The sequence below is a fragment of the Talpa europaea genome (assembly GCF_964194135.1).
Source record: "Talpa europaea genome assembly, chromosome: 2".
NCBI classification, from domain to species: domain Eukaryota; kingdom Metazoa; phylum Chordata; class Mammalia; order Eulipotyphla; family Talpidae; genus Talpa; species Talpa europaea.
The window spans coordinates 22152901-22176510 of NC_140068.1; the positions used below are offsets into that span (position 1 = coordinate 22152901).

The 23610-nt window shown below is 39.5% G+C and overlaps 1 protein-coding gene across 1 annotated transcript; it reads left to right on the forward strand.

The window, feature by feature from the left end:
* Window positions 1-10214: 10214 nt before the first annotated feature.
* Window positions 10215-17536, forward strand: MTFR2 (mitochondrial fission regulator 2; the record flags this gene model as incomplete). Its single annotated transcript, XM_084227685.1, has 6 exons — window positions 10215-10277; window positions 12592-12696; window positions 13416-13528; window positions 14385-14620; window positions 15713-16064; window positions 17350-17536. The coding sequence occupies 6 exons, from the start codon at window positions 10215-10217 to the stop codon at window positions 17534-17536; spliced, it is 1056 nt and encodes a 351-aa protein (XP_084083811.1).
* Window positions 17537-23610: the final 6074 nt, after the last annotated feature.

The window sequence follows — 23610 nt, forward strand, 5'->3', positions numbered from 1 at the left end:
TGAAAATTGTACTGAAATAAAGTAGAAAATTGTTACGTACCATATTTGTAACTATCAACTTTTAAAAAAATTCTTTTACTGTTTTTGTTACATGCAATGTAATTCTGCTTTGTCTATAAGATATGGTCAAGTACAGCTTTGTGAAAGTTCTGATTCTCTTCCTCTTCCCTCCCTGTTTGTTAATGTTTATTCTGAAGTAAGCGTTAGCTCTACATACAAATCCCTGAAGAGAAGTTGTTTATAGAGACCACACTAATTATTTTAACTGTATACATCTGTGACATTTTCTTTAATTCAAACACACTACATTGTAGGGTGACTAATTTTTGAAGTGTACAAAAGCAAAAGGTTGTTACTTTGGTAAATAAACTAAGCTAGTTTAACATGTCAGCAAATGTTTAAGAGGGAAAAAATTTTTTTTTTGTCAATAGCTAAAACAGTATGAGCTACTAAAAGTTCGATTGAAATGTTTGAGAATTTTTTTTTTTCAATATTGAAAGCAAGCATTGACTTATATAAACCATTCTTGCAAGCCTTTACTATTTGGGTTCAAAATTCAGTGTTCTTTTTCTATTCTAAAGTTTGAGTCATGGTCTTAGGTATAGGTATCCAGCTAGGTATCAGCTATTCATTGTGAGGAAATTGGTTTCTAAAATCCCATTCCTTCTGAATGTCTTAAATAAAAAACAATAAGACCTGTAATCCTGATGTTAGTATGGAAGAGGAATATTCTACAGAAAATCTTAGATTAAAAGAATGTACCTGAATTCATATCTTACGTATTTATTGAGTTTTGCGTCAGCTAAAACGTTAGTTTGTAGTCTAACCATAAGGAAAAAAAAGCTACCAATGTACTGTTCATTAGTAGTATTTTTAGTAACTATTTTTTGATTTTCGAAGTCATCAATAAAGTTTTGTCAGGAAGTTTGTTGCATCATTGATTGAACTTGGTTTTTATTTTTTCCCTTGATATCAGTAGGAGTTTGTAAAATGCCTTTTCTTTTTCTTCCCAAGATTTCTATTATTCAGGTAAAAAGTCTTACCAATGTGAATTATCTTTGTGTTTATGCTGATAGCTCTTTAAGAATGAAAATTTGAAGTAGTAAATTTCAATGTTAAGTCTGTTCACAAATAATCAAATTTCTTTGTTAACTCAGCAGTTGAATTAGTTGTATATGTTTGCATTAAAAGGAGATAATGCTTACTCTGTTAGTGTAAACTTTTTAAAGACCTTACATCTTTGGCTCTTTCATTCTCACTTGATTTGCAGTGCTTCTATAGCACCTGAATTGCAACCCAGGGGCATTAAGCTAACAGTTGCTGGAGGGGAGAGGAGGGAGAAAGGAAAACAATGTATGATGACTATTGGCTCTAAGATCTTTAGTTGCATGATTTCTTCTGTTAATGTCTTTCCGAAATTATTTTTTAGAGCAGAGGAGATAGTGTCAAAGCAAGTGTGTGTTGCATTAATCTAGACAATATTCTTCTGGTTAGAAATAATATCTGATTACACATAAAAGCAACATGCATTTCATCTCCGACTTAGGAGGATTTTTTGGGATCATTTTGTTTTATACAATTAAATTTAACCTTTATTTTGGCAGTTACCTGGGTAGGTACTAAATCTATGCTAACTTAATGTGCAGTTTTGCTTTTCTACTTAAGACAATAGAAAGAAAGGAATTTTTTGAGAAATCACTTAATGGGGAATGGGAGTAGTTAGCTAAATCCTATCAGCAGGTTTTAAGTGCAAATGCACTGCTTTAACCCAAATACATACATGATTTGATTCCTTTTACTCTAACAAAATTTAGGAAAGCCTGTCATACTGGGACATAACAGGAAGAGTGACTGTGAGAACTCTAATAGAATGCCATTTGAATGTTACCTTTTTTCAGAGCCAAGCATATAAAAAGTAGCCTGTGTATTTTTAAACCACACCTTCACACTTCATGACGTTATAAAAGCTGAGTGGTTCCTCATTAAGGGTATTTATTTACAAGTGCCAGAAAAATCTTAATTGATTACCTATATTAAAAGACTTGTGTAGAGGAGAAAAGTAAAAATGAACCAAAGGATATTTTCAAAAAATATCCTTTTAAGAGTGTTTACGAAGGCCATGACTCAGTCCTTAGATGTGTATACCTTTAAACAGTCCAGGGATTTTAATATAAAAAGCAAAGTTATCTTTTCCCCATTACAGCCTTCTTTAAAGAGTTGTTAATGTTTTCTTTTGTCACAGTTAAAATCAGCATTGGGGTTTAAATTACAATTTGAGAAAAAATATTACCCAATAAGAATGAATGTAGATGTCTAAACGATTCTTACTCAGTGTGATGTATAATGCAACAGGGACTCTTGTAAATTGTCATATGCCAATAAACTGTCATAAGTGGTAAAGCTGTTGTTTGTTACATGATTTTTAGACTATTTCTGTGTGTTTTCTGTACAGCTGATTTCTGTGGTCTAGCTAAATTTTAGAATATTAGCTCACTTGGTAGGTAAATAAGTGGAATAATGGGGGAGGTGTTGATAAATACTTTATAAAAAAATCTCTGAAAAGTCCTCTTTTTCTCTTGTTCCCCTCAGAAAATGGGATATTTTATAGCAGATAATTCCAAGTTATTTTTAGAGATTATAGGAACTGCAGGTTTTTAGTCTGGTTCTGCTTTTCCTGTATTAGTAATAAAGGAACTTATTAAGCATAATATCATGGGGAAGTTCTTTAAGGGGAATGATCTAAGTCTTGCCATGGCCCTGATAAGTTCTTTGAATCAGTCTATCAGCTTTAAATAGAATATTCTCACAGAAATGTGTGCCAGGACAAACACATTTTAACTCATACAAATGGTAAATTCTTAATAATTTCATCCCTTTAAATATACTAAAGCAAAAGTAGTTATGCTGGTAAACTAAGCTAGTTTTAACGTTTCAGCATATGTTTAAGAAGGAAACATTTAAGGGGTGTCCCTGGTGGCACAGCGGGTTGAGCGCTGTGCTGTGAGGATGTCCGCAGCCTCTGCAGCGCGGGTTCAATTCCCTGCTGGCCAGGGAGAAACCCACGTGGCGTGGCAGATCTCTTCTGTCTCGCCTGTTGCTCCCCGAAGCAGTGTCCTCCGTCCATCTGCCTGTTCTACTCCCTGCTCTCTGATGAATTCTCTAACACTCTGGTGAATTCTCTCACCCTCCCATGCCTCTGACCTGTACCCCAGTTCTTGTATAAATAAATCTTAAAAAAAAGGAAACATTTAAGACCTTTCTGTGCTCTCAAGTTTTGGGGTAACCTTAATGTTCTATACACATTTCTTGCATAAGAATACGCGATCTCATTTATTTGGGACATTTGTTTAACTTTTTAAAGAGTTTACATAGTTGGCTTTTTTCTCTCGGTTTCAACTGAAATCCTTTTGAGATACACTTAAAGTTTCTGTTTGGAAAGAGGTAGTCCTGTCTCAAGAAATTGCTAAATGGGGAAGGCAAATGGAGAAATTTCATTGTCATGATTTTTGATTTTACCTAGACTCAAATCTCTAGCCAAAAATACACATATATACACCCTTTAATTTTTAGAGATTTTTTGTTGCATACATTTAGGGTTCTCAAATGATTAAAAATCATTGAATTTGGACTCTAGTGTAATTCAATTTATTGGGGTAGATAATAGAAATTAGTCTTTCAGTGGTGTATGAAGTGGGGGGTTTGTTAGTAGGTTTCTCAGTATTTAGGACTATATAGAAATTTGTTCTTTCACTGTCTGACTCAAGAGCCTTAAAGATAGTCTTGGTTTATGAGCTGGATGCCCTATGTTGCACAAATGTTCAGTAATGGTGAGTGTATCAGCTATGAAAGAAGCCATGTTGTACTTTTATTAAGTGCTAATTCTCTGTTACCTAATTATACTTCAGCCTTTAAAAATGGATCCCGGGCCTCCCCGGTGGCACAGCGGTTGAGCGCTGGGTTGTGAAGCTGCCCGCAGCCTCTGCAGCGCCAGTTTGATCCCCGGCTGCTCCCCGGCCACTGGAGGAGGGTCCCACATTTTGCGGGGACCTCTCCTGCCGCCCGCTGCTCCCCTCAGCATTTTACTTCGGTCCTTCTGCCTGCTCTTCTCCCTGCTTTGGCTCTGGTGAATTCTCACTCTCCCGCGCTTCTGACTACCCAGTGCTTGTATAAATTAATTAATTAATTAATCTAAAAAAAAAGTTAAAAATGGATCCCACTGGTATACAAAAGAGAACAGTCAAGTTTATATTTCACTGCCAGGACTAGGGAAAAAACCTAAATTATGATAGGTACCTCAGAAAGAGTTTTCCTATTTACATATTAGGGGTTTCACAACAGTGAACTGATTTGCAGACTTTTAAAATGTGGACAGTAATATTGATGGTTGCAAGTAAAAAGGAGTTGGACAAATGACTTTTAATATTCCCATGTTACGTATTTCCCTAAGAATTGGAATTACTTTTTCTCTTGGGGTCTTCCAACTTTCTGCTTCAATAATAATGAGCCCTACCAATCGTAAAAGTAGATGATGGGGGACTCCCCGATGGCGCAGCGGTTGAGTGCTGGGTTGCGAAGCTGCCCGCAGCCTCTGCAGCGCCGGTTTGATCCCCGGCTGCTTTCCGGCCACTCCCCGGCCACTGGAGGAGGGTCCCGCATAGTGCGCTGACCCCTCCTGCCGCCCGCTGCTCCCTTCAGCAGTGTACTTTCGTCCTTCTGCCTGCTCTGCTCCCCGCTCTGGCTCTGATGAATTCTCTCACTCTCCCGCATTTCTGACTGTACCCAGTGCTTGTATAAATAATCTCTAAAAAAAAAAAAAAAGTAGATGATAGTAGATTTAACTGGTAGTAACTTGACAGGATTTACATTCACATGATGAATTATATTTAACAATTTCTTGGTACTGTCAGTAATCGCAAATTTCTTGGAATGTAAAGAGCCACAGAAATAGACTGTCGCTCTTACTGTCAGAATAGGGGTTTACTTTATATCTTAGAGAGTCCGAAACTGTGGAAGATGATAATTTTCCTGTTGTACTATACTAGAAAGGGGAATCTATTACCTTTTTATTAAGCTGCTAGGTTACTTAAAATGCTGCCATAAAGGGAATGTTTAATACGTTCTCTCTTTCTGGAAGAAGTTGAGTGTCATCACCAAATGTAGGCAGTAAGAAGATAAGAGTAAGATACAAAATTTAACTGGCTAGTGTCTGAACAATGATCTTTTTATACATGTCTTTGGTAGTGATGTTTAACTTCCAAAATCACAGTGGTAAAGATGCTGAAAACTTGACCTACTGTTCAAATAGTCTTCTCATTTGGATGCCTTGTTGCTTAATTTCATCCTTTAATTGCCATCTGTGGGGTGTTTCTCAACTATAAAATTACAATCATTTTTAAGCTAAATACCCTTACATGTTTTCTTGTTGTCTAAACTTGAGTCAAGATGAACTGTAGGGATTCCCTGTGAGCTTTTTGCCTGCTTTGCTTATCTTACTCATTAACCTATCTTAAAATTTTATGCACTAGTGAAAATTTATAAATTCCTTTTACTCATTTGAATACACATTTGAATGCAGCACATTCTTTTAGTCTAGCAACTCATTCCACATTATTGTCTTCCATTGCCAGAATATTTAGCATTGTGCTTTGTGTGTTACATAGGCACACATGCACGCACGCACACAGTATGCATATGATTAATGTCCCTTGAGTGTAAATAGGAAAGCGTTGCTTATGGATAGAGATTCGATTGGTATATGTCAATTTATTTTAGGGCTGTGGCTAAAACCTAATTCAAAATAAATTTTTATAAATACCAAAAGTCAGATTGCAGTGAGCAGAAGTGTTACATTGTTTTTTTTTTTTTTTTTTTTTTATAGAGGCATGCTTTATTTGTTTGCTGGTTTGTTTGTTTGTTTTGTTTATACATGCACTGGGTACAGTCAGAAGCGTGGGAGGGTGAGAGAATTCACCAGAGCCAGAGCGGGGAGCAGAGCAGACAGAAGGACCGAAGTACACTGCTGAGGGGAGCAGCGGGCGGCAGGAGAGGTCTGCGCGCCATGTGGGACCCTCCTCCAGTGGCCTGGGAGCAGCCGGGGATCGAACCGGCGCCGCAGAGGCCGCGGGCAGCTTCGCAACCCAGCGCTCAACCGCTGCGCCACCGGGGAGGCCCAGAAGTGTTACATTGTTAATCTTGAATGCATTGCTCAGGCTACCTTATGTGTGGTTTTGAATGTACCACGGTTTTACAAACAGAACAGTTAACATATTTAAAGGAAGGGGAACCAGGACCTTCAATTCTGAAAGTGGTATGTGAATAGTGTGGAAAAGATATGTTTACGGTAAAAAAATTAACATAGATTCATTATTGATAGCTTGATGATTGATGTCAGTCTTGAAGAATGTAGAGAGAGAGCTTTCCCATAGAAGAGGAAACAATGAACAAATCATAGTACCAGAACGGCATTTGACATACTGCCTCGTCCAGCCCTATCATTTTAACATGTACCATCCTGAAAGGATGGAACCATGTCAGTGTATGTATAAAAATAATAGGTACATAGGCTTTTTTATTAACTGAGCTAATATTTGATACGTAGTTATTTTAAAAGTAGAGCAGACAGCTTGGGAGGAGTAGGTTTTCTGCTAGTGGAAGTATGCAGGATCTGATTATTGTCAGGAATGCTGTGCTATCTGATGAACATTTTTCCATTTCTCTGGATTTGCTCAAGAGCTACACTGCACATTCAGGTGCCTGTTGTATTAAATTGGATGTAGTCTTTTAAATAGCACTGGAAGTTTAAAGTATACTGTACTACTACTCCTGAGAGGCTTCAAGCACAGAATAGAAGGAGAAAAGCTTGAGTGTTTTTGTTCTATCTGAAATGTAAAACATGGAAGTGAATTGTCTGGGTGTGTGCATTCCAATTTAGAAATCACCCTTTCATGAGAACCCTTATGGTTACGGTCCGAGAGTCTGTCACATACTTGGAAAGAATGTATTTACATCATTATTCTTAATGGTAATTTGAGTTCACTTAACCGCTAAAACTCAGGCTTGTGTTACAAGACTAATGGGGTTCTACTAGGCAGTTGGCAAGATTGAGTACCCCTGTTTCTAGCCTTAGTCCAAATCTGCCCTCTTCATTTTGTGAATTCAGTGAAAAATGTGGTGTGGGTGAAGAGATGAACAACAAGTTCTCGGTCATCCAGAGCATGGTGTGATCACTACAGTGTATGACTAGGGATTTTGGAAAAATGGTAAAATAACATCAACCAAATAACAAAACCAATTACTTATGGACAGAAGTTAAAGTAGGTGATAAGCTTTTTCTACAATTACCCTAAATATTAGTGTAACTACCAACTTTGTTGTTACTGGTTTCTTGTGAAAGGAAGAGTTGGAGTAGCATCTGGCAGACTTGACCAAAGAAGAATCCCTAATTTACCCACTGATACTGGCGGTAATAAAGAGACTGGAACAGTTTACCGCAGTGAATTCTCCAGACAGCTTCCAAAATTACCTATTAGGGAAAATAATCACTGAGGAGAAAATACAGAAAGTGGGACCAAGTTAAGCAGGACTGAGACAAGACCTAGCTCAAACTGGGAGGGGAACACAGGACAGTCTTGGAAATCAAGATGCATTTCTGAACACGACTCAAAAATGACATGAAAGAGAGTCAGGAAGCTTTCTTGAATTCATGTCATTGAAAAACTGCAGGAAATTATTTCACATTAAAGTGATAATAGAAAACTGATGTCAAAGCTTGTAAAAGACTAAGAACATAATGTCTGAATTAGTAAATTGGAGGAAGACTGAATTTTGGGGAGAGGGAGGGAAGGCAGAGAGAAGGAGAGGTGGGGAGTGGAGAGGAGGGGAGGGGAAAGGAGGGGAGAGGAGAGGGAATTTGGAGTCTGAAGGAGGCTTTTGTACTGATCTGTTGTTATGGGATGTGTTCATTCTGACCCTATCATGTGCCTCATTATTAAGAGGCTGCGAAGGGTGGAGGTTTTAAGATGACGACTTATTTACTTACTAGGACAAAAGCGAAGGGTAAGGAACTTGAGAAAATTGTAGTTTACTAGTAAACAGGATTGCTGATCTCTTTGCTCCCTACTTTCACATTGTCGCTCTGCCCTCTTGACCCTATTTTCATCCTTTCATCTCTCAGATAACCGGATCTGAACCTACAATCCCTACTGCTCTGCCAGTTGCTGCTTAGTTGCTTCCATATTCAATTATTCAAATACCGAACACCTCTCTTATACCAGACACCTGTAAGTCACCTGTAAAGCACTGGAGATAAAACGTGGATCAGAAAAAGTTCCTGTTCTGGAGTTTGCAGTCTAGTTTGGCGGTAGGGGGGGGCATCAATATACGTGGGTGATCAGTGCTATAAAGAAAAATAAACCCAGGGAAGAGGCGTAATTTTTGCTAGTCCCATGAGCTTAGACATTCGCTGAATGAACGAATGATCCACAATAAACCGCGGCTCCGTGGCATTCTGAGAGGAGCGCCCCGTTTCGGGAGCGTTAACCTGCGAAGATGTGTGGGGTATGAACTCCGGCTCTCTAGCGGGACTCGAGCCCATAAACAGACCCACAATTCCGGGTTCGACTCGCGGCTTTGAGGACACCCGGGAACCTAGAGCGCGACGTGCGCGCGCGCGCCCCGCCCCAGGGCGGCCTTCCCGCCCGGCCGCGTCAGCACGCCCGTTGGCTGCTTCGCGGAGCGCCCGCCTTCCTAAAGGGGCGGAGCCCCCAGCGAGCCGGCTCATTTAACCGTAACTAATGAGCGACGTCGCCCCGCAGCCAATCACAAGCAGCGATCCCCGCCTGGCCCAATGAGGTCGGCCACGCGTCGTGGCCCGCGGAGTTTGATTTTCCGCCCGGGACGCGGAAGTAGCGTCCTGAAGACGGCGGTGGGTTGGGGGTTCGGGGCCGGGCGGACGCGGGGTCGAGGGTCTGCAGGGTCCTCACCACCCGGGGCCTGCCCGCCGAGGCGATCGGCGGACCCGCACCCACGTCCGAGCGCGCCCGTACCGCGACTGGCGCGCGCAGGGCTGCGTGGACGGGATCCCCCCCCCGCAGCCGACGCCCGGGGCTTGCTGGCAGGTCGGAGTCCGAGGCAGGTGAGCGGGGCGGTCTGGGAGGTTTGCAGAGCCCCGGAGAGCTTGCGGCCACAGCCGTGGCACGACAGCACTAGTCTCACTCACAACCTGGTGGAGTTTTCTATTCCTTCTCTTTAAAATAGGCGAGGAGGGGTGGGTGTGAGGAAGAACTACTCACCTTTTCGCTACACCTGGACTCGCACCTCTGCCTGCCTTCCAAGGTGGCCCGAACCCATCCCTCCTCGGAGTCTCAGTGCCAAGCTCAGGAGACAGGGAGAGTCTCATGGCTCAACCGGTTCCCTGTTCAGTGTCCAGGTGATCTATTGCTGAGTGATGTTAACTATGCCCCTTCATAGACCAAACACCCTATGAAATTTTAATTGCAATTTGACACATACAGTTTTCTTTCCCAGCCCTTCACTACTCTTCCCCCGCCCCGTGTCTCTTTCTCTTTGACTTCCTACAAAACAGTGGTGGGTGTAAGAGAGGGACTCTTCCAGGTTATTTAATATAGTTCAAATTGTTAGGGGGAAAGGATGTCCTGAGCTAATCCCATACAGGCTTTGTGGACTCCACCCCCACTCCAGACCAAAGCCATCAGGACATTGGGAAAGACAAATCCTGTCACCACCAAAGGGAAGGTGGCTGGGACCTGAGGGTGGAATTAAGCAGCCAGGTGTGGTATAAAAACCAAACACGTGGGCCTTGGGGGTCGCTCTCTCCTGGCCTCTTGGCTTAATGGCTCCTGGCTCGCGGCCAGCTCTCAGAGTGCCATTTGGGATTCCAGATCCGGGGATCGGTAGGAAGCATTTAAAACTTTGTCACCCACTTTTCTTCCTAAGTTGTACATTTCCTCATTTGCCCTTCCCTTGTAAATAAACCTTTTATTAAGCTTTCATGTATGCCTGCAGAAGAGTATTAATAAGTCCTTTTAAGCGCGTGGGTGAGGACCCACAGTCAGGCACCCCGTTTTGTATCGGGGCTGCCCTGTAACAATATGGCAATTATTTATTATTCAAGAATATTTTCTAAATTTTTTTCCTTGAAGGTATCAAAAAGCCCATAATGTTTCATTGAATTTGCCTCTGTATTTGCTTCATCGATGTCTCTCATATTGAATATCCTAAGAGAGATGCTGGAATATTTTGGTGTTCCCATAGATCAGGTAAATGTCTTTTAATGGATTTGATTGAACTTGGTATATTTGTTTTTGGGTCTCATTTTGGAAGTGATTTATATGTAATATTTAATATAAGGCAAAATTGCTGTTTCTCTTTAGGTGTTAAAAAAGCAAATTTACTGTAGTAAGTTTTGATAGAGGTGATTTCAGTATGTTTGCAAGCATAGGAGGAACCTCATAGACAGGAAAAAAATTAAGAGAGATGAGAAAATGACTGAGCAATGTTCTGCAGAAGGTAGTTGGACAGGGGACGTAAATAAATACACTTTAGGTTATAGGTTTACACCTCTTGGTATGTTACCACACCATCCCAGACCCACCACTAAAGCATCAGCAACCCCCAGTGGACTATGGTGAAGGATAACTGGTGCCTGGTGGTAGGCCTGAGGTGGTGTGCTAACATCTGAAGAGGTGTGAATCTACACCCCCAAATCATATACAGTGTTATAAACCATTGCTACCTCAATTAAATATGATACATTAAAAAAATCTTGAAAGAAGATAGTCAAAAGTAGAATAGAAATGAGGGATGGTGGAGAGATTTTGAATAGAGAGAAATAAACTTGAGGTTTGTCATATCAGAGTATTCCATTTTCTCAGTAAGAGCAGAGGTAAGACCCTTTGTAGTTAATGGAACTGGCATTGGGAATTTCAGAAATTGGCCACATGTCACCATTAAGTAATTAAAATATCTAAACTGAGGTCTACAATGAATTTTAAAGACAGTTTGAAAGGAAAAATGTAATTTCAAATTTTATACTGTCGATTACATGTGTTGAAATAATATTCTAAATATTGAGTTAAAGTATATTGAGGAAAATTGCCTACTTTTTCAAATGTGGTAACTAAAAATTTAATTTTCATGTGTCGTTTGTATTTTCTTTCTTTTGGAGAATGCTAAGGTAGTTCTAGTGTAACCATGTTGAAAACTGTTGCCTTGAAGGATTCAAAAGGAATCCTGCCCACGGAATTCACAGTATAATGGGGGAAGAGAAAGCTACAAATGAAACAAAGTCACATGTAATTGTGTGCCCTGTATGGTACTTATTGGAACTAATTTAGGAATTCAGAGCCCAGAAAGCCCCTGAGAGTGGAAATAATCAAATTTGTATAGGAATGTGAATCTGACATTAATAGACAGGTGAAAACTGAACCAGAACTGGGGCTAAAGTTGCTTGGCAGTGAGGATAGTATTAGCTTGTTTTGGGGATGACGAGAATTTCTTAACCCAAAAGAGTGTATGTTTGTGTTACTGGGTAGTAGGAAATTAAGTTGGATAGAATCGGCCAAGTTGCAGAGGACTTTAGAGTGATTGGAGAATGAAATGAAATGCCTGGTGTATTTTGTAAGCTGGCAGAATTGACAGAATATTGACTCAATCAGCATTTAGTGTTAAATTGAGGTGTTTGGATGTGGTCAGATAAATTCAGAGCCTTTACTGTTTCAAAGCAAAAAAAAAAAAAGTAAAAGTAAAAACAAATATCAAAGAGACAGCATGACTTTTGGCAGAAGGATTCTATGGGCTGATGATGTCTACATCTTTCTTAACTAGGCCTGTAGCTTCATTTTCACCTGTGCTATGTATTCTGTATGCTGATGATTCCCAAATCTATGTCTAATCCCAGGTTTTCTTCTGCGCTCCACAACTGTTATCCATCTGCTTACTGTATATGCTGCCTATTGACTATTTCCATGAGGATACTAAAAGGATGCTGCTACCTATATCTGTTGCTTGTAGTAAACTTTGTTTTTCTTATGGGATCTTAGGAACAATGAACAATCCAGTTTTCAGTGCATTCTTTCTTTGTATTAAAATCTCTGCCATAGAATAAATGTTACATCATATTTTGGGGAGGTACTTGTGCAAATAGCTTATGCCAACATGGGAAGCCGGAGCCAAAAGACAAAATATTACTTGAATTATTATAGTAGCACATTTTTATTATTTTTTTGAGAACTGAGTTCTAGCAGATATATTACACAGTAAAGCATCTTAAAATTGCCTAAGACCTGATTAATTTATTCCCTTTATCTCTATAAGGGAAATTACTTGAGTCTACTGTGTATTATTTTACTGCATGAAAAATTGAAATTATCAGTTTTGATTGGGCCAAAATATGGGATTTTTAGGTGAAAGGAAGGTGTCTGTTTTTCTGAATAAACTTCCCAATGGCATTTAGACATTACCAGAAATAGAACAAAGTGAATTTGTGGTGCTATTTTAAGAAATTTTTTTCCCTCTGGAATGTATGTATATTAACTCCCAGTCTTTTTTTTAAATGCTTTATGTTCTAAATAGGCTTTGCAGATTTGGGAAAATAAAGACTATGGATCTACTCGGAGTATTGTTCGTATTATTGGGAAAATCCTTCCTTTAGCACCTTGCCCCAGGCCTACTTTTGAGGTAAGTAAGTCAATATGCATTATTTAAGAACACTGCATAAAAAAAAAATCTTACTCCCAAGGACATAAGGTAAAACAATAAAAGGAGAGTTTTTTTTTTTTTTTAAGATTTATTTATGCATGCAAGAGCTGGGGTATAGGCCAGAGATGGGGAGGTAGTGGTGAGAGGATTCACCAGAGACAGAGTGGGGAACAGAACAGGCAGACTGACTGAAATACACTGTTGAGGGGAGCAGCGGGCGAGACAGGAGAGGTCTGCTGCGCCATGTGTGTTGTTCCCTGGTGGGCTGGGGATCAAACTTCTCGTGCTGCAGAGGCTTCGGATTGCTTCACAGTGCGGTGCATAATCCCTTGCGCCACCAGGGAGGCCCAGAAGGGTTATTTTCTGCAAGCCAAAAACCTTCAGTTTATCCCTGGAAAAATAAGTCATTACACAGGGTTTTGTTTCTTTAAATAATTACCTTCAAAGCTGAGCAAATGTAGAGCAATATCTGAGTAACTCCTTAGTCTTCTAATTTCAATTTTCTAGATGACACTAACCAGGGGAGAGACTATTGCTACATGTGTACTCAGAATAACATTTTCCTCGGTACTTTTTGTTGCTAATGGGTGCATGCTTTCTTTTTCCTTTTCACTGTTGGATTCTTTAATTTCCTTAGGACATGTCTTTCCCCCTTATTCTGTGTAGAACTCTGACATTATTTTTCTTTTTCAATTTAGTTGGTCCCAGTCTTAAATTCTGTAGGGACGAGTAACTGTGGATCTGTAGTCCCCTCTTTTGCTGATATTCTGTGTGTGGCAAATGAAGAAGAAGCCAGTTGTCTCAGATTTCGGTAATTTTACATACTTTTTGAAAAGTGGGATATGGGCTATAAATCTGAATTCTTGCATGTGTTGGGACTTGTTCAAACTAATTGAGCCTTTTTAGTTCATCTGTATTGCTCTGTGGCCTACTAAAATTTTTCCAATAAGAATGACTGGATGTTTCTCATTTTTAGCTAGTTTTCCTAATGCACATTTGAACCTAATACCAGGTCTAGGAAGGAAGGGTATTAAGAAGACATCAAAATCTCTAGGTTCATTTTTAAGAGAAAGTGGTTTCCTGTACTAGAGATTAGATTTGTTTTGTTTTATATGTTTAGCCAAAACTTCTGCAGTTTACCCTTGAACTACAAGGGTAAGTGTACTGACCCTCAACATAGTTGAAAAATTGAGAATGCAAGCTACGTAAGATGTTGTGCTTGCCCTTAATGAGTATTGAGACAATCATGAGATAAAGAGCAAGTCTGATTTTATTTTGGTGTCTTTAGTCTTTGTGTTTTTTTTTTTTTTTTTTTTTTTTAAAGATTTATTTATTTATTTATTTATACAAGCATTGGGTACAGTCAGAAGTGCGGGAGGGTGAGCGGATTCACCAGAGCGGGGAACAGAACAGGCAGACCGAGGAAACACAATGCTAAGGGGAGCAGTGGGCGCGGCAGGAGAGGTCTGTGCACCATGTGGGACCCTCACCGGTGGCCAGGGATCGAACCAGCGCTGCAGAGGCTGTGGGCAGCTTCACAGTCCAGCACTCAACCGCTGCACCACCAGGGGAGGCCCTGTCTTTAGTCTTTGAAAGACTAATATTTCTCTTGGAAAATTTCCTTCCCTCATTCTGTCTTTCTCTCCATTTTTTCCTTCCACCCACAGAAGTAGTATATGGAAAAATGAAGAAGAGGAGAAAATGGAGTTTTCCCATTCTTTGCAATTAGTTTGGGATCCACTGTTACCTGCTCTAAGACATAAAAAAACAATGAAAAATAATCGCCCTGCAAGTGATGCTGCATTTAAAAAAATAGCTGCTCTTGAAGATGAACTAACTTCTCTTCGCTCTCAAATTGCTACAATTGTGGCAATGCAGGAACTGAAAAGAAGTACAAATTCTAGTAAGTAACATATTGGATTTTTGTTTCAGTTAGATGCTACTCAGTATTTAACTCAGTATAGGTTTGAGTAAGGATATTTGATGCTACTGCATTTTGTGAATGACATTAAAGGTAAAAGATTGCTGGGTGTATGAAATTATGTCTGATAGTTGTCAGAATGAATTAAGACACATTTGTGGTGAGAACACTGACTTTGGTTTAAAGAAGAGCTTGCTAGTTTATTGCTGAAAATCATGCTTTTGTATTTAAAAGGTTTGTTTTTTAAAGTAAGGTATTTTAACTTCAGAAAAGCATTGGAAATTAAGAGGATGGAAACATTAATTTGAAATGAGTATAGATTTGAAGCTTCATATATTTGTAGTTTAAAGTTAATGTTGCTGTACTTCCAACAGGCTTAGGTGAGTGATTCTCTAAATGATCCTTTTCTAAATTTTAGACTTAACTTGCTTTCACCAATACTCATGCACACAATATATATGTATAAATACATCAACACACATATAATTTATGTAACATATATTTTATAGTATTATATATAGTATAAAATTTATATATGTAATATGAATTTATGATTATATATTAATAATTAATATAAAATATAAATGCATTTTTTAAAACAATCATGTTTGAATTTTGAGCCAATTTTTCATGAAAACATTATATACTCAATACCCACCTTTGCTCTTGCCTAGAAAACATGTTTGTATGGTTCTACAATGTCATAATAGAATAGGTATACCAGTTTGAGTGTTTCTAACTACAAGTTTTTGATTATGTTTTAGCTTGATTAAATAGAGGCTGACATTTTCATTGTACGTGAACTACTGAAAAAGCACCTTTTATTTTTTCTTTAAAATGTGTGCTTCCCTTTCCTCCTGTTAGGACCTACACACAGATTCCTAATTGAATTCAAAATCAGTTTACTCTTTGGCTTGACTCTTATAGAAAATGCTTAGCAGATGGGATTGCTTCTCCATCCTTCATTACTTTCTTTGCATTGCAGAAATTGCTCCTGTGTTGGTTCTCATCAGTGTTATGTGTGCTGTTGGAGAGAATGTTGCATGATTTTTCAACAAACTTTTTTGTTTTTAGACTCCTTTGACTTGAATGATGGACCTATATGTTTGGGACAAAGGCCGTCATGGGAGACTGCTCAGCTGAGGGGTGAACCAGATCTATTTTCAAGTTCATCGCCTCCCTCACCTCCTCCACCTCCACCACTGCCCCCTCAGTTACCTTCTCTACAGCCTCCCAGTTCTCTTCACCTAGAATCTAATAATATATGTAATTCAGATAATTCAGGGACTGAAATGAAAAAACAACACCCAGGTGCTAGTAAGACCAATTGTAGTCATCGTTCAAAACACCAGAAAAGTAAAGATGTTCCAAACATGCTGGATGTTCTAAAGGATCTGAATAAGGTGAAGCTTCGTGCGATTGAGCGGTATGTTGTCATAATTTGAGAGATGAACTAAATTTTATTGATGATTTAAAGAAATTATAGTTGTCAAAGTAAACATATCAAATCTTTTATTCTTCACCCTGAATACCCTTCCTGGAATGATCATTTTCAATTTTCATATCAGGAAACATTTACAGGCAAACTATTTCCTATAGTATCATTACATTTTGCTTGTTGAATAATTTTTTTTTTTAAATTAGATTTAATAATTGCCTCTCAGTTGCATTTTTTTTTTTTTTTTCTTCTTTGGAAATTCCTCTCCAGGAACTCTCTGACCTGTTCCCACCTCACATGTTGCTCTAAGACCGCTGCATTGTTCTCATCCTAAGAATTTCCTTCACTATCATGAACATTTTCTTCCTCTTCTGCCTATGTTGCTTCACCCATTTTTTGGGTGTCCTATCTTCTTGTAACTTCCTGAGAAAGGGTGCTTATAGACTGTTTTTGGACCTTGCGTATTTGAAAGTTATTTTTTTTTCACACTTAGTGACTACTTGGGCTGGGTATGTAATAGGTAGAAAATAATTTTACTCAGAATTTTGAAGACATTATTTCATTGATTTCTAGCTTCCAGTATTCCTGTTGAGAAGTAGATCTATCTCTGATTCCTGATACTTTGTATGAAAACTGTTTCTTTATTTTTTTTTTTTTTTAAAGATTTATTTATTTATTTATATAAGCACTGGGTACAGTCAGAAGCACGGGAGGGTGAGAGAATTCACCAGAGCCAGAGCGGGGTACAGAGCAGGCAGGCAGAAGGACTGAAGTACACTGCTGAGGGGAGCAGCGGGCGGCAGGAGAGGTCTGCGCGCCATGTGGGACCCTCCTCCACCGGTGGTCGGGGAGCAGCCGGGGATCGAACCCATGTTGCAGAGGCTGCGGGGCAGCTTCGCAACCCAGTGCTCAACCGCTGCGACACCGCCACCGGGGAGGCCCTCCAGGGATGTTCTTTTATAATGTTCTTTGATGGAATTATTATGGAAATTATCACCTTGGGGTCAGATTGTGTTGGTCTTCTAAAATGGGTAATCCTCTCTGCCCCCACCCCTGGCTGATAATCTTTTCTGATCCCACCTCATGTTCCTAGAAACTTCCATGGCAAGGTTTAGTCTAATGCTCATTAATCATCCCTACCCCCACCTCTGGTGTTTGTCCTCCTGAGATCTTTCATCCTTAGGTTTTCTATTCTGAGTTTCTATCACTTGTATTTGTTTGTCAACAAGATGGTTAAACTTACCCAAAGTTTTAACTTACTCAAATTTTTTAGGTCACCTGGAGGTAGACCCATTCATAAGAGGAAAAGACAGAATTCACCCTGGGATCCAGTGGCTTTGATATCCCATGCACTTAAGCAGAAATTTGCATTCCAAGAAGATGATTCCTTTGAGAAAGAAAACAGATCATGGGAGTCCTCCCCATTTTCTAGTCCGGAAACTTCAAGGGTGAGCTTATAATAATGTAAAGTTGAACTTTTAGATTTTTAAATGTGTTGGTCCTATGTTTTCCAGTTCTCTAGAAGTGATTATCCAGAATACAATTGTTAAGGTTGATGATGTTTCTGTTGACTTACACATGCTCATTTAGCTTCTACCCTCCATGAAGTGTTTTGAAATAAAACACTTGATTTGAAAAATACTGCTGCATAGGTTTATCCTGGTTTGTCCTGACAGGTGCTAGCTCGATGTTGCCATATGCACAATGACTGAGGTCTCGAACTTTTGAAAGGACTAGAGAAGAATGTGCCAAAGATTCAGGTTAATCGTGTTTCAATATGAACCGTCCACTGTTTATCTCAGTCCAGTATAAGGCCTTGGGATTATTTAGTTAAATAGGATGTTATTTAGTTAAATAGGATGTTATGTGATCATAATTATCTTCAATGACAATACTTCTTGGATCTGCTTAGAAGGACTCACACTATATTTCAAACAAACACTGAAAATGACAACACTATATTTCAAACACTTGACCCATATGATCTCTGCTTTCTTGAAGTCTCTTCTTTAGTTTGGATACCCCTCTTTTGGGGGTGGTTTTCCCATTTCACAATTCAGTTGAGTTACAGCATAAGAAAAAGCCTTGAGAATGGGAAGAATGTGACAGGACAGTGTCTGTCAGGTGGGTGGCCTTGAGGAGTAGCAGATGTGACAGAAGGAGACCCAACAACTTAAAAAGCAGATGGCTGTCTTTCTCTTGTCTTATTGCCCTGGCTAGGACTTCCAGTATTATATTGAAAAGCAATGGTGAGAGTGGACATCCTTGTCTTGTTCCAGATCTTAATGGAATTGCTTTCAGCTTTTCACCATTGAGAATGATACTGGCAAATAGGAAAAGAAGAAGTCAAACTATCACTATTTGCAGACGATATGATATTATACATAGAGAACCCCAAAAACTCCACAGAAAAGCTAATTCAACTCATCAATCAGTTCAGTAAAGTGGCAGGATACAAAATCAACACGCAAAAGTCAGTAGCCTTCCTATACACAAACAATAAATCTGAAGAAGAAGAAATCAAAAAGACCATCCCTTTTGTTATTGAAACAAAAAAAATCAAATATTTGGGAATAAATCTAACAAAAGAGGTAAAGGACCTATACAAAGAAAACTATAAAACACTGTTAAAAGAAATAGAAGAAGACACAAAGAAATGGAGAGACATCCCCTGCTCATGGATTGGAAGAATAAACATTATTAAAATGGCCATCCTTCCAAAAGCAATATACAGATTCAATGCTATTCCAATCAAAATTTCAATGTCATTCTTCAAAGAAATAGAACAATTATTGATGAAATTCATATGGAATCACAAAAAACCCCGAATAGCCAAAGCTCTCCTGAAAAAAAAAGAAGGGAATGGAGGCATCAGACTCCCAGACTTCAAACTATACTACAAAGCCATAATCATCAAAACCGCATGGTATTGGAACAAGAACAGACATACAGACCAATGGAATCGAATAGAAAATCCAGAAATAAACCCACAGGTTTATGGTCAACTAATCTTTGACAAAGGAGCAAAGACTATGCATTGGAGCAAAGAAAGTTTGTTCAATAAATGGTGCTGGGAAAACTGGGTCGCTACATGCAAAAGAATGAAGCTTGACCACCACCTCACACCATACACAAAAATCAACTCAAAATGGATTAAAGAACTAGACATAAGACCTGAAACCATAAAATATATAGAAGGAAATATAGGCGAAACACTACGTGATTTGCACATCAAAGACATCTTTACAGACACATCACCCAAAGCTGTGATAGTGAAGGCAAAGATAAACAGCTGGGACTATATCAAATTAAAGAGCTTTTGCACAGCAAAAGAGACAATAACAAAAACAAAGAGAAACCCCACCAACTGGGAGAACATTTTTGCACCCAACACTAATGATAAAGGACTGATCACAAAAATCTGCAAAGAGCTGATGAGTCTCAACAACAACAAAGAAAATAATCCAGTCAAAAAATGGGCAGAAGAGCTTAAAAGAAACTTCTCTGAAGAGGAAATGCAAATGGCCAACAGGCATATGAAAAAATGTTCAACATCACTTGTCATCAGGGAAATGCAAATCAAAACTACCATGAGATACCATCTTACACCAGTGAGAATGGCACATATTAAAAAAACTAGCAACAACAAATGTTGGCGAGGGTGTGGAGAAAAAGGAACTCTTCTGCACTGTTGGTGGGAGTGCAAACTGGTCCAACCACTGTGGAAAGCTGTGTGGAGATTTCTGGACCTACTAAACATAGAGCTTCCATATGACCCAGCAATTCCACTCCTAGGTATTTACCCAAAGGACACAGAAACATCAATTCCAAAGAACACCTGCACCCCTATGTTTATAGCAGCACTGTTTACAATAGCTAAGCTTTGGAAACAACCCAAATGCCCAAAAATAGATGACTGGATCAAGAAGATGTGGTACATATATACCATGGAATATTACTCAGCATTCAAAAAAGATAAACACATGCAATTTGCTGCAACATGGATGGCGCTGGAAGGGATCATGCTCAGCGAAATAAGCCAAAAAGAAAAAGAAAAATACCGGATGGTCTCACTCATAGCAGGAATCTAGAAAACTTAAATAAGGGACCAGGAAAATGAATAACTATAAGAAAGTGAAAATCAAAATCAACAAAAAACTATGAACCAGAGACACTTTTAGGGGGGCGGGGGCGGGAGGGGAGGGATTGGGGTCAGAATGGGGGGCTGCAATTGTATGGGGAATATAACAATAAAATTTATAAAAAAAAAAAAAAAAAAATAAAAAGCAGATGGCGACTCAAAGAGCCTAGCAGAGTGAGTGGAAATTGCCGCACTCACATTCCAGCATGTATGGTGTGTGAGTACATACAATATTAGATGTTAAACATGTAGACTGAGATTCTTTAAGGAGGTGAACAAGTACATAGTTCATTTTGGAACGATTGCAATAAAATCCATGTGTCTAAAATAAATGTGTAACATTTGTATAGAAATTATAACGTACAGGCCTCCCTGGTGGTGCAAGGGGTTAAGAAACAACCTAGGAAGCAATCCGAAGCCTCTGTGGCACGAGTTCATTCCCCGGCCGGCCAGGGAGCAACCCACATGGCGCAGCAGACCTCTCCTGACTCGCCCACTGCTCCCCTCAGCAGTGTATTTCACTCAGTTTGGCTGTTCTGCTCCCCACTGTGCCTCTGGTGAATCCTCTCACCCCCCACACCTCTGGCCTGTACCTCAGCACTTGTATGCATAAATAAATACATCTTTTTTTTTAAAAAAAAAGAATCATAACATACAAAATATTTTTTACCCATCTCATTTGATTTTCATAGCAATAGCCTAAAGGGAAAAAAGCCCACGTTACCTGTTTCACGCATAAGAAAAATAAGCCTGAGTGTGTAAGTGATGTGCCCATAATCCCACCTCTAAAGGGCAGAGCAATGACCATTTACTAAAATTCTAGGATGTTTATAAGCCTTCAGCTTTCAAAGAAATCTACTTTAATGAGATACTACTTCCAAGCGATAAGATAAATGAAGTGTTACTGGGTTGTCTTTCATCATTCACTGTTCTGAGAATTTTCACTATAGTCAGGTTCAGGAATCTTAGAGAAAGAGTCATCGCTTTTGCATATTTTATTGCACCCAGCTTAGGGCAGGATGCGGAGACTCAGACAGTTGTCACTGCAGCTCCGTGTGTGGTGGCGACTGTCCTGCTGCCTTTATGTCCTCAGCTCTGAGCGGTGCCTGACAGTCACTCCAAACACTGCTTATTGTGGAAAGAACTGAACACCAGCATTTGTGTTGCATTCTTTTTTTACATTATAATGATTTCTGTGTTGAATATTTGCTTTATTTCAGTTTGGACATCGTACTTTTCAGTCAGGACAGTGAACTAAAAGAAGAACTGAGCAGCACAAAAATGTGCGAATCGTGCGCTGCATTGGCACCTACAAGGGAAGCTTGTAGAAGTAACTTGCATGTCCTTCATTGTAAACCACACAGTTTCTGTTGAATGAAGTAGCCGAAGTCTGGACACTGGTGTATTGTAGGGCAGAGGTCGCAAGAGCCCTGGCTCTTAACAATACCTGTCTCTGGTTTTGGAAGACCGAGCAGTTAACAGTCTATTGATGATGTTAGAGGTATGGAATTTTTTTTTCATGTATGTTAATGTTATTAAAAACTGTATACATTATACCTCAAATGGTTTTCTTTTTTTTTTTTTTTAATGGTTTTCTTAAGGGCTAAATAATAAATGATAATGTTTCTCAGAACAGTAGGGCTTCATTATAAGTAACAGACCATTTTAATGTGTTAAGAAATTAATGCAAACTAAGTCTATATTCTACTTAGCAAATGAAAGTATGTTTGGGTTTTATAAACAATGTATTAAAGCAATTATGATGTCCTAATTTAAGAACCTTTGAATCTTTTAAAAATTGATAGTGATCTAGTATGTTTGACTACCAGGAACTTGAAATTTTCAAAGAATACAAAATTATGTTTTCATTAAGATTCTTAAAGTTTGAGTCATATAGGTTAAGCCTCCTAAAACCTGAGGCAGCAGTTATTCTTAGAAACTAAATTTGTTAAATGCTAGTAGAAGTATTTAAGGAATCATCTTGATAAAATTTGCCAACGCTTGCTATATAAATATATATGCTTATCATTTAATTTCCTTTGTTTCTTATTGCATTTCTACTGTTTCTTTGTAAATAAATGTGCCTTTAGAATTTGGTTGTGCTCTGTAGTAATTCAAATTCACATTTTTTCCTTACTACTTTGAAAAGAACTGAGTTGTAGGCCAGAGGTGTAGGGGGTGAGAGGATTCACCAGAGACAGAATGGGGAGCAGAGCAGGTGGATTTACTGAAATGGGCTGCTAAGGGGAGCAACGGGCAAGACAGGAGAGGTCTGCTGTGCCATGTGGGTCAGCTCCCTGGCTGGGGATCAAACTCAGGCCATCGCAGTGATAGTGCTGAGACTTAACTCCTAGACCACCACGGAGGCCCCCTTTATAGGTAGTTTCTTGTCATGTTTCCCTAGACTCTTCAGACTGTGCAACAGGCTGCTTAGCTTCCATTGGACTGGCTGTCCTTTCAGAAAGTCCAGTTTGCCCACAGCTTTCTTGTTGCTGTGATAGAGTTGATTGCCTGGCCCACCTCCATTCCCAGCCCCCTTCTCGCTGGCCACCCTCCAGTTGGGAGTGGTCTGGCAGCTGTCATTTGTGATAAATGAGGCACAGGCGTCAGGTCACAGAGACGAAAACCCTGACATCACTCAACTGTTGCACCAATACCAGCAAGAGCCATCTGCAGATTTGTTGTTAAATGAGAAAATAAGCAAAATGTGGGTTTTCTGTTTCTTGTAGCTGCAAGTATTCTGATACAGCAATTTGCTTTGATACCTGCCTGTTATTCCTTCTGTAGTTTTTGTGTCCCTCCTAACCTTTTTTTATTGATTATTTGTCCTTGCTGTGGATCCTGACCCTCCAGTACATTTCCTCACCCAACCTCTCACTGTCCTTGTGACTAGAATTCTTTCCCCCTGAAATAATTGCTCTTTATCCCCTGAGGTCATCTCACATTTTCATTTTTTTAGTTTTTTTTTTAATAGAGGCATGCTTTATTTATTTGTTTGCTGGTTTGTTTGCTTGTTTTGTTTATACATGCACTGGGTACAGTCAGAAGTGCGGGAGGGAGGGTGAGAGAATTCACCAGAGCCAGAGCGGGGAGCAGAGCAGGCAGAAGGACCGAAGTACACTGCTGAGGGGAGCATCGGGCGGCAGGAGAGGTCTGCGCGCCATGGCCATGTGGGACCCTCCTCCTGTGGCCGGGGAGCAGCCGGGGATCGAACTGGCGCCGCAGAGGCCGCGCGCAGTTTCGCAACCCAGCGCTCAACCGCTGCGCCACCGGGGAGGCCCTTTTTTAGTTTTCTTATTCAGAAACATGTAATCAATATCCCTCCACCCCTACCCCAACAACCAGTGGAAAGCAGCATCTTTGAAAGTAAACATCCACTGTCAAGTACACTGT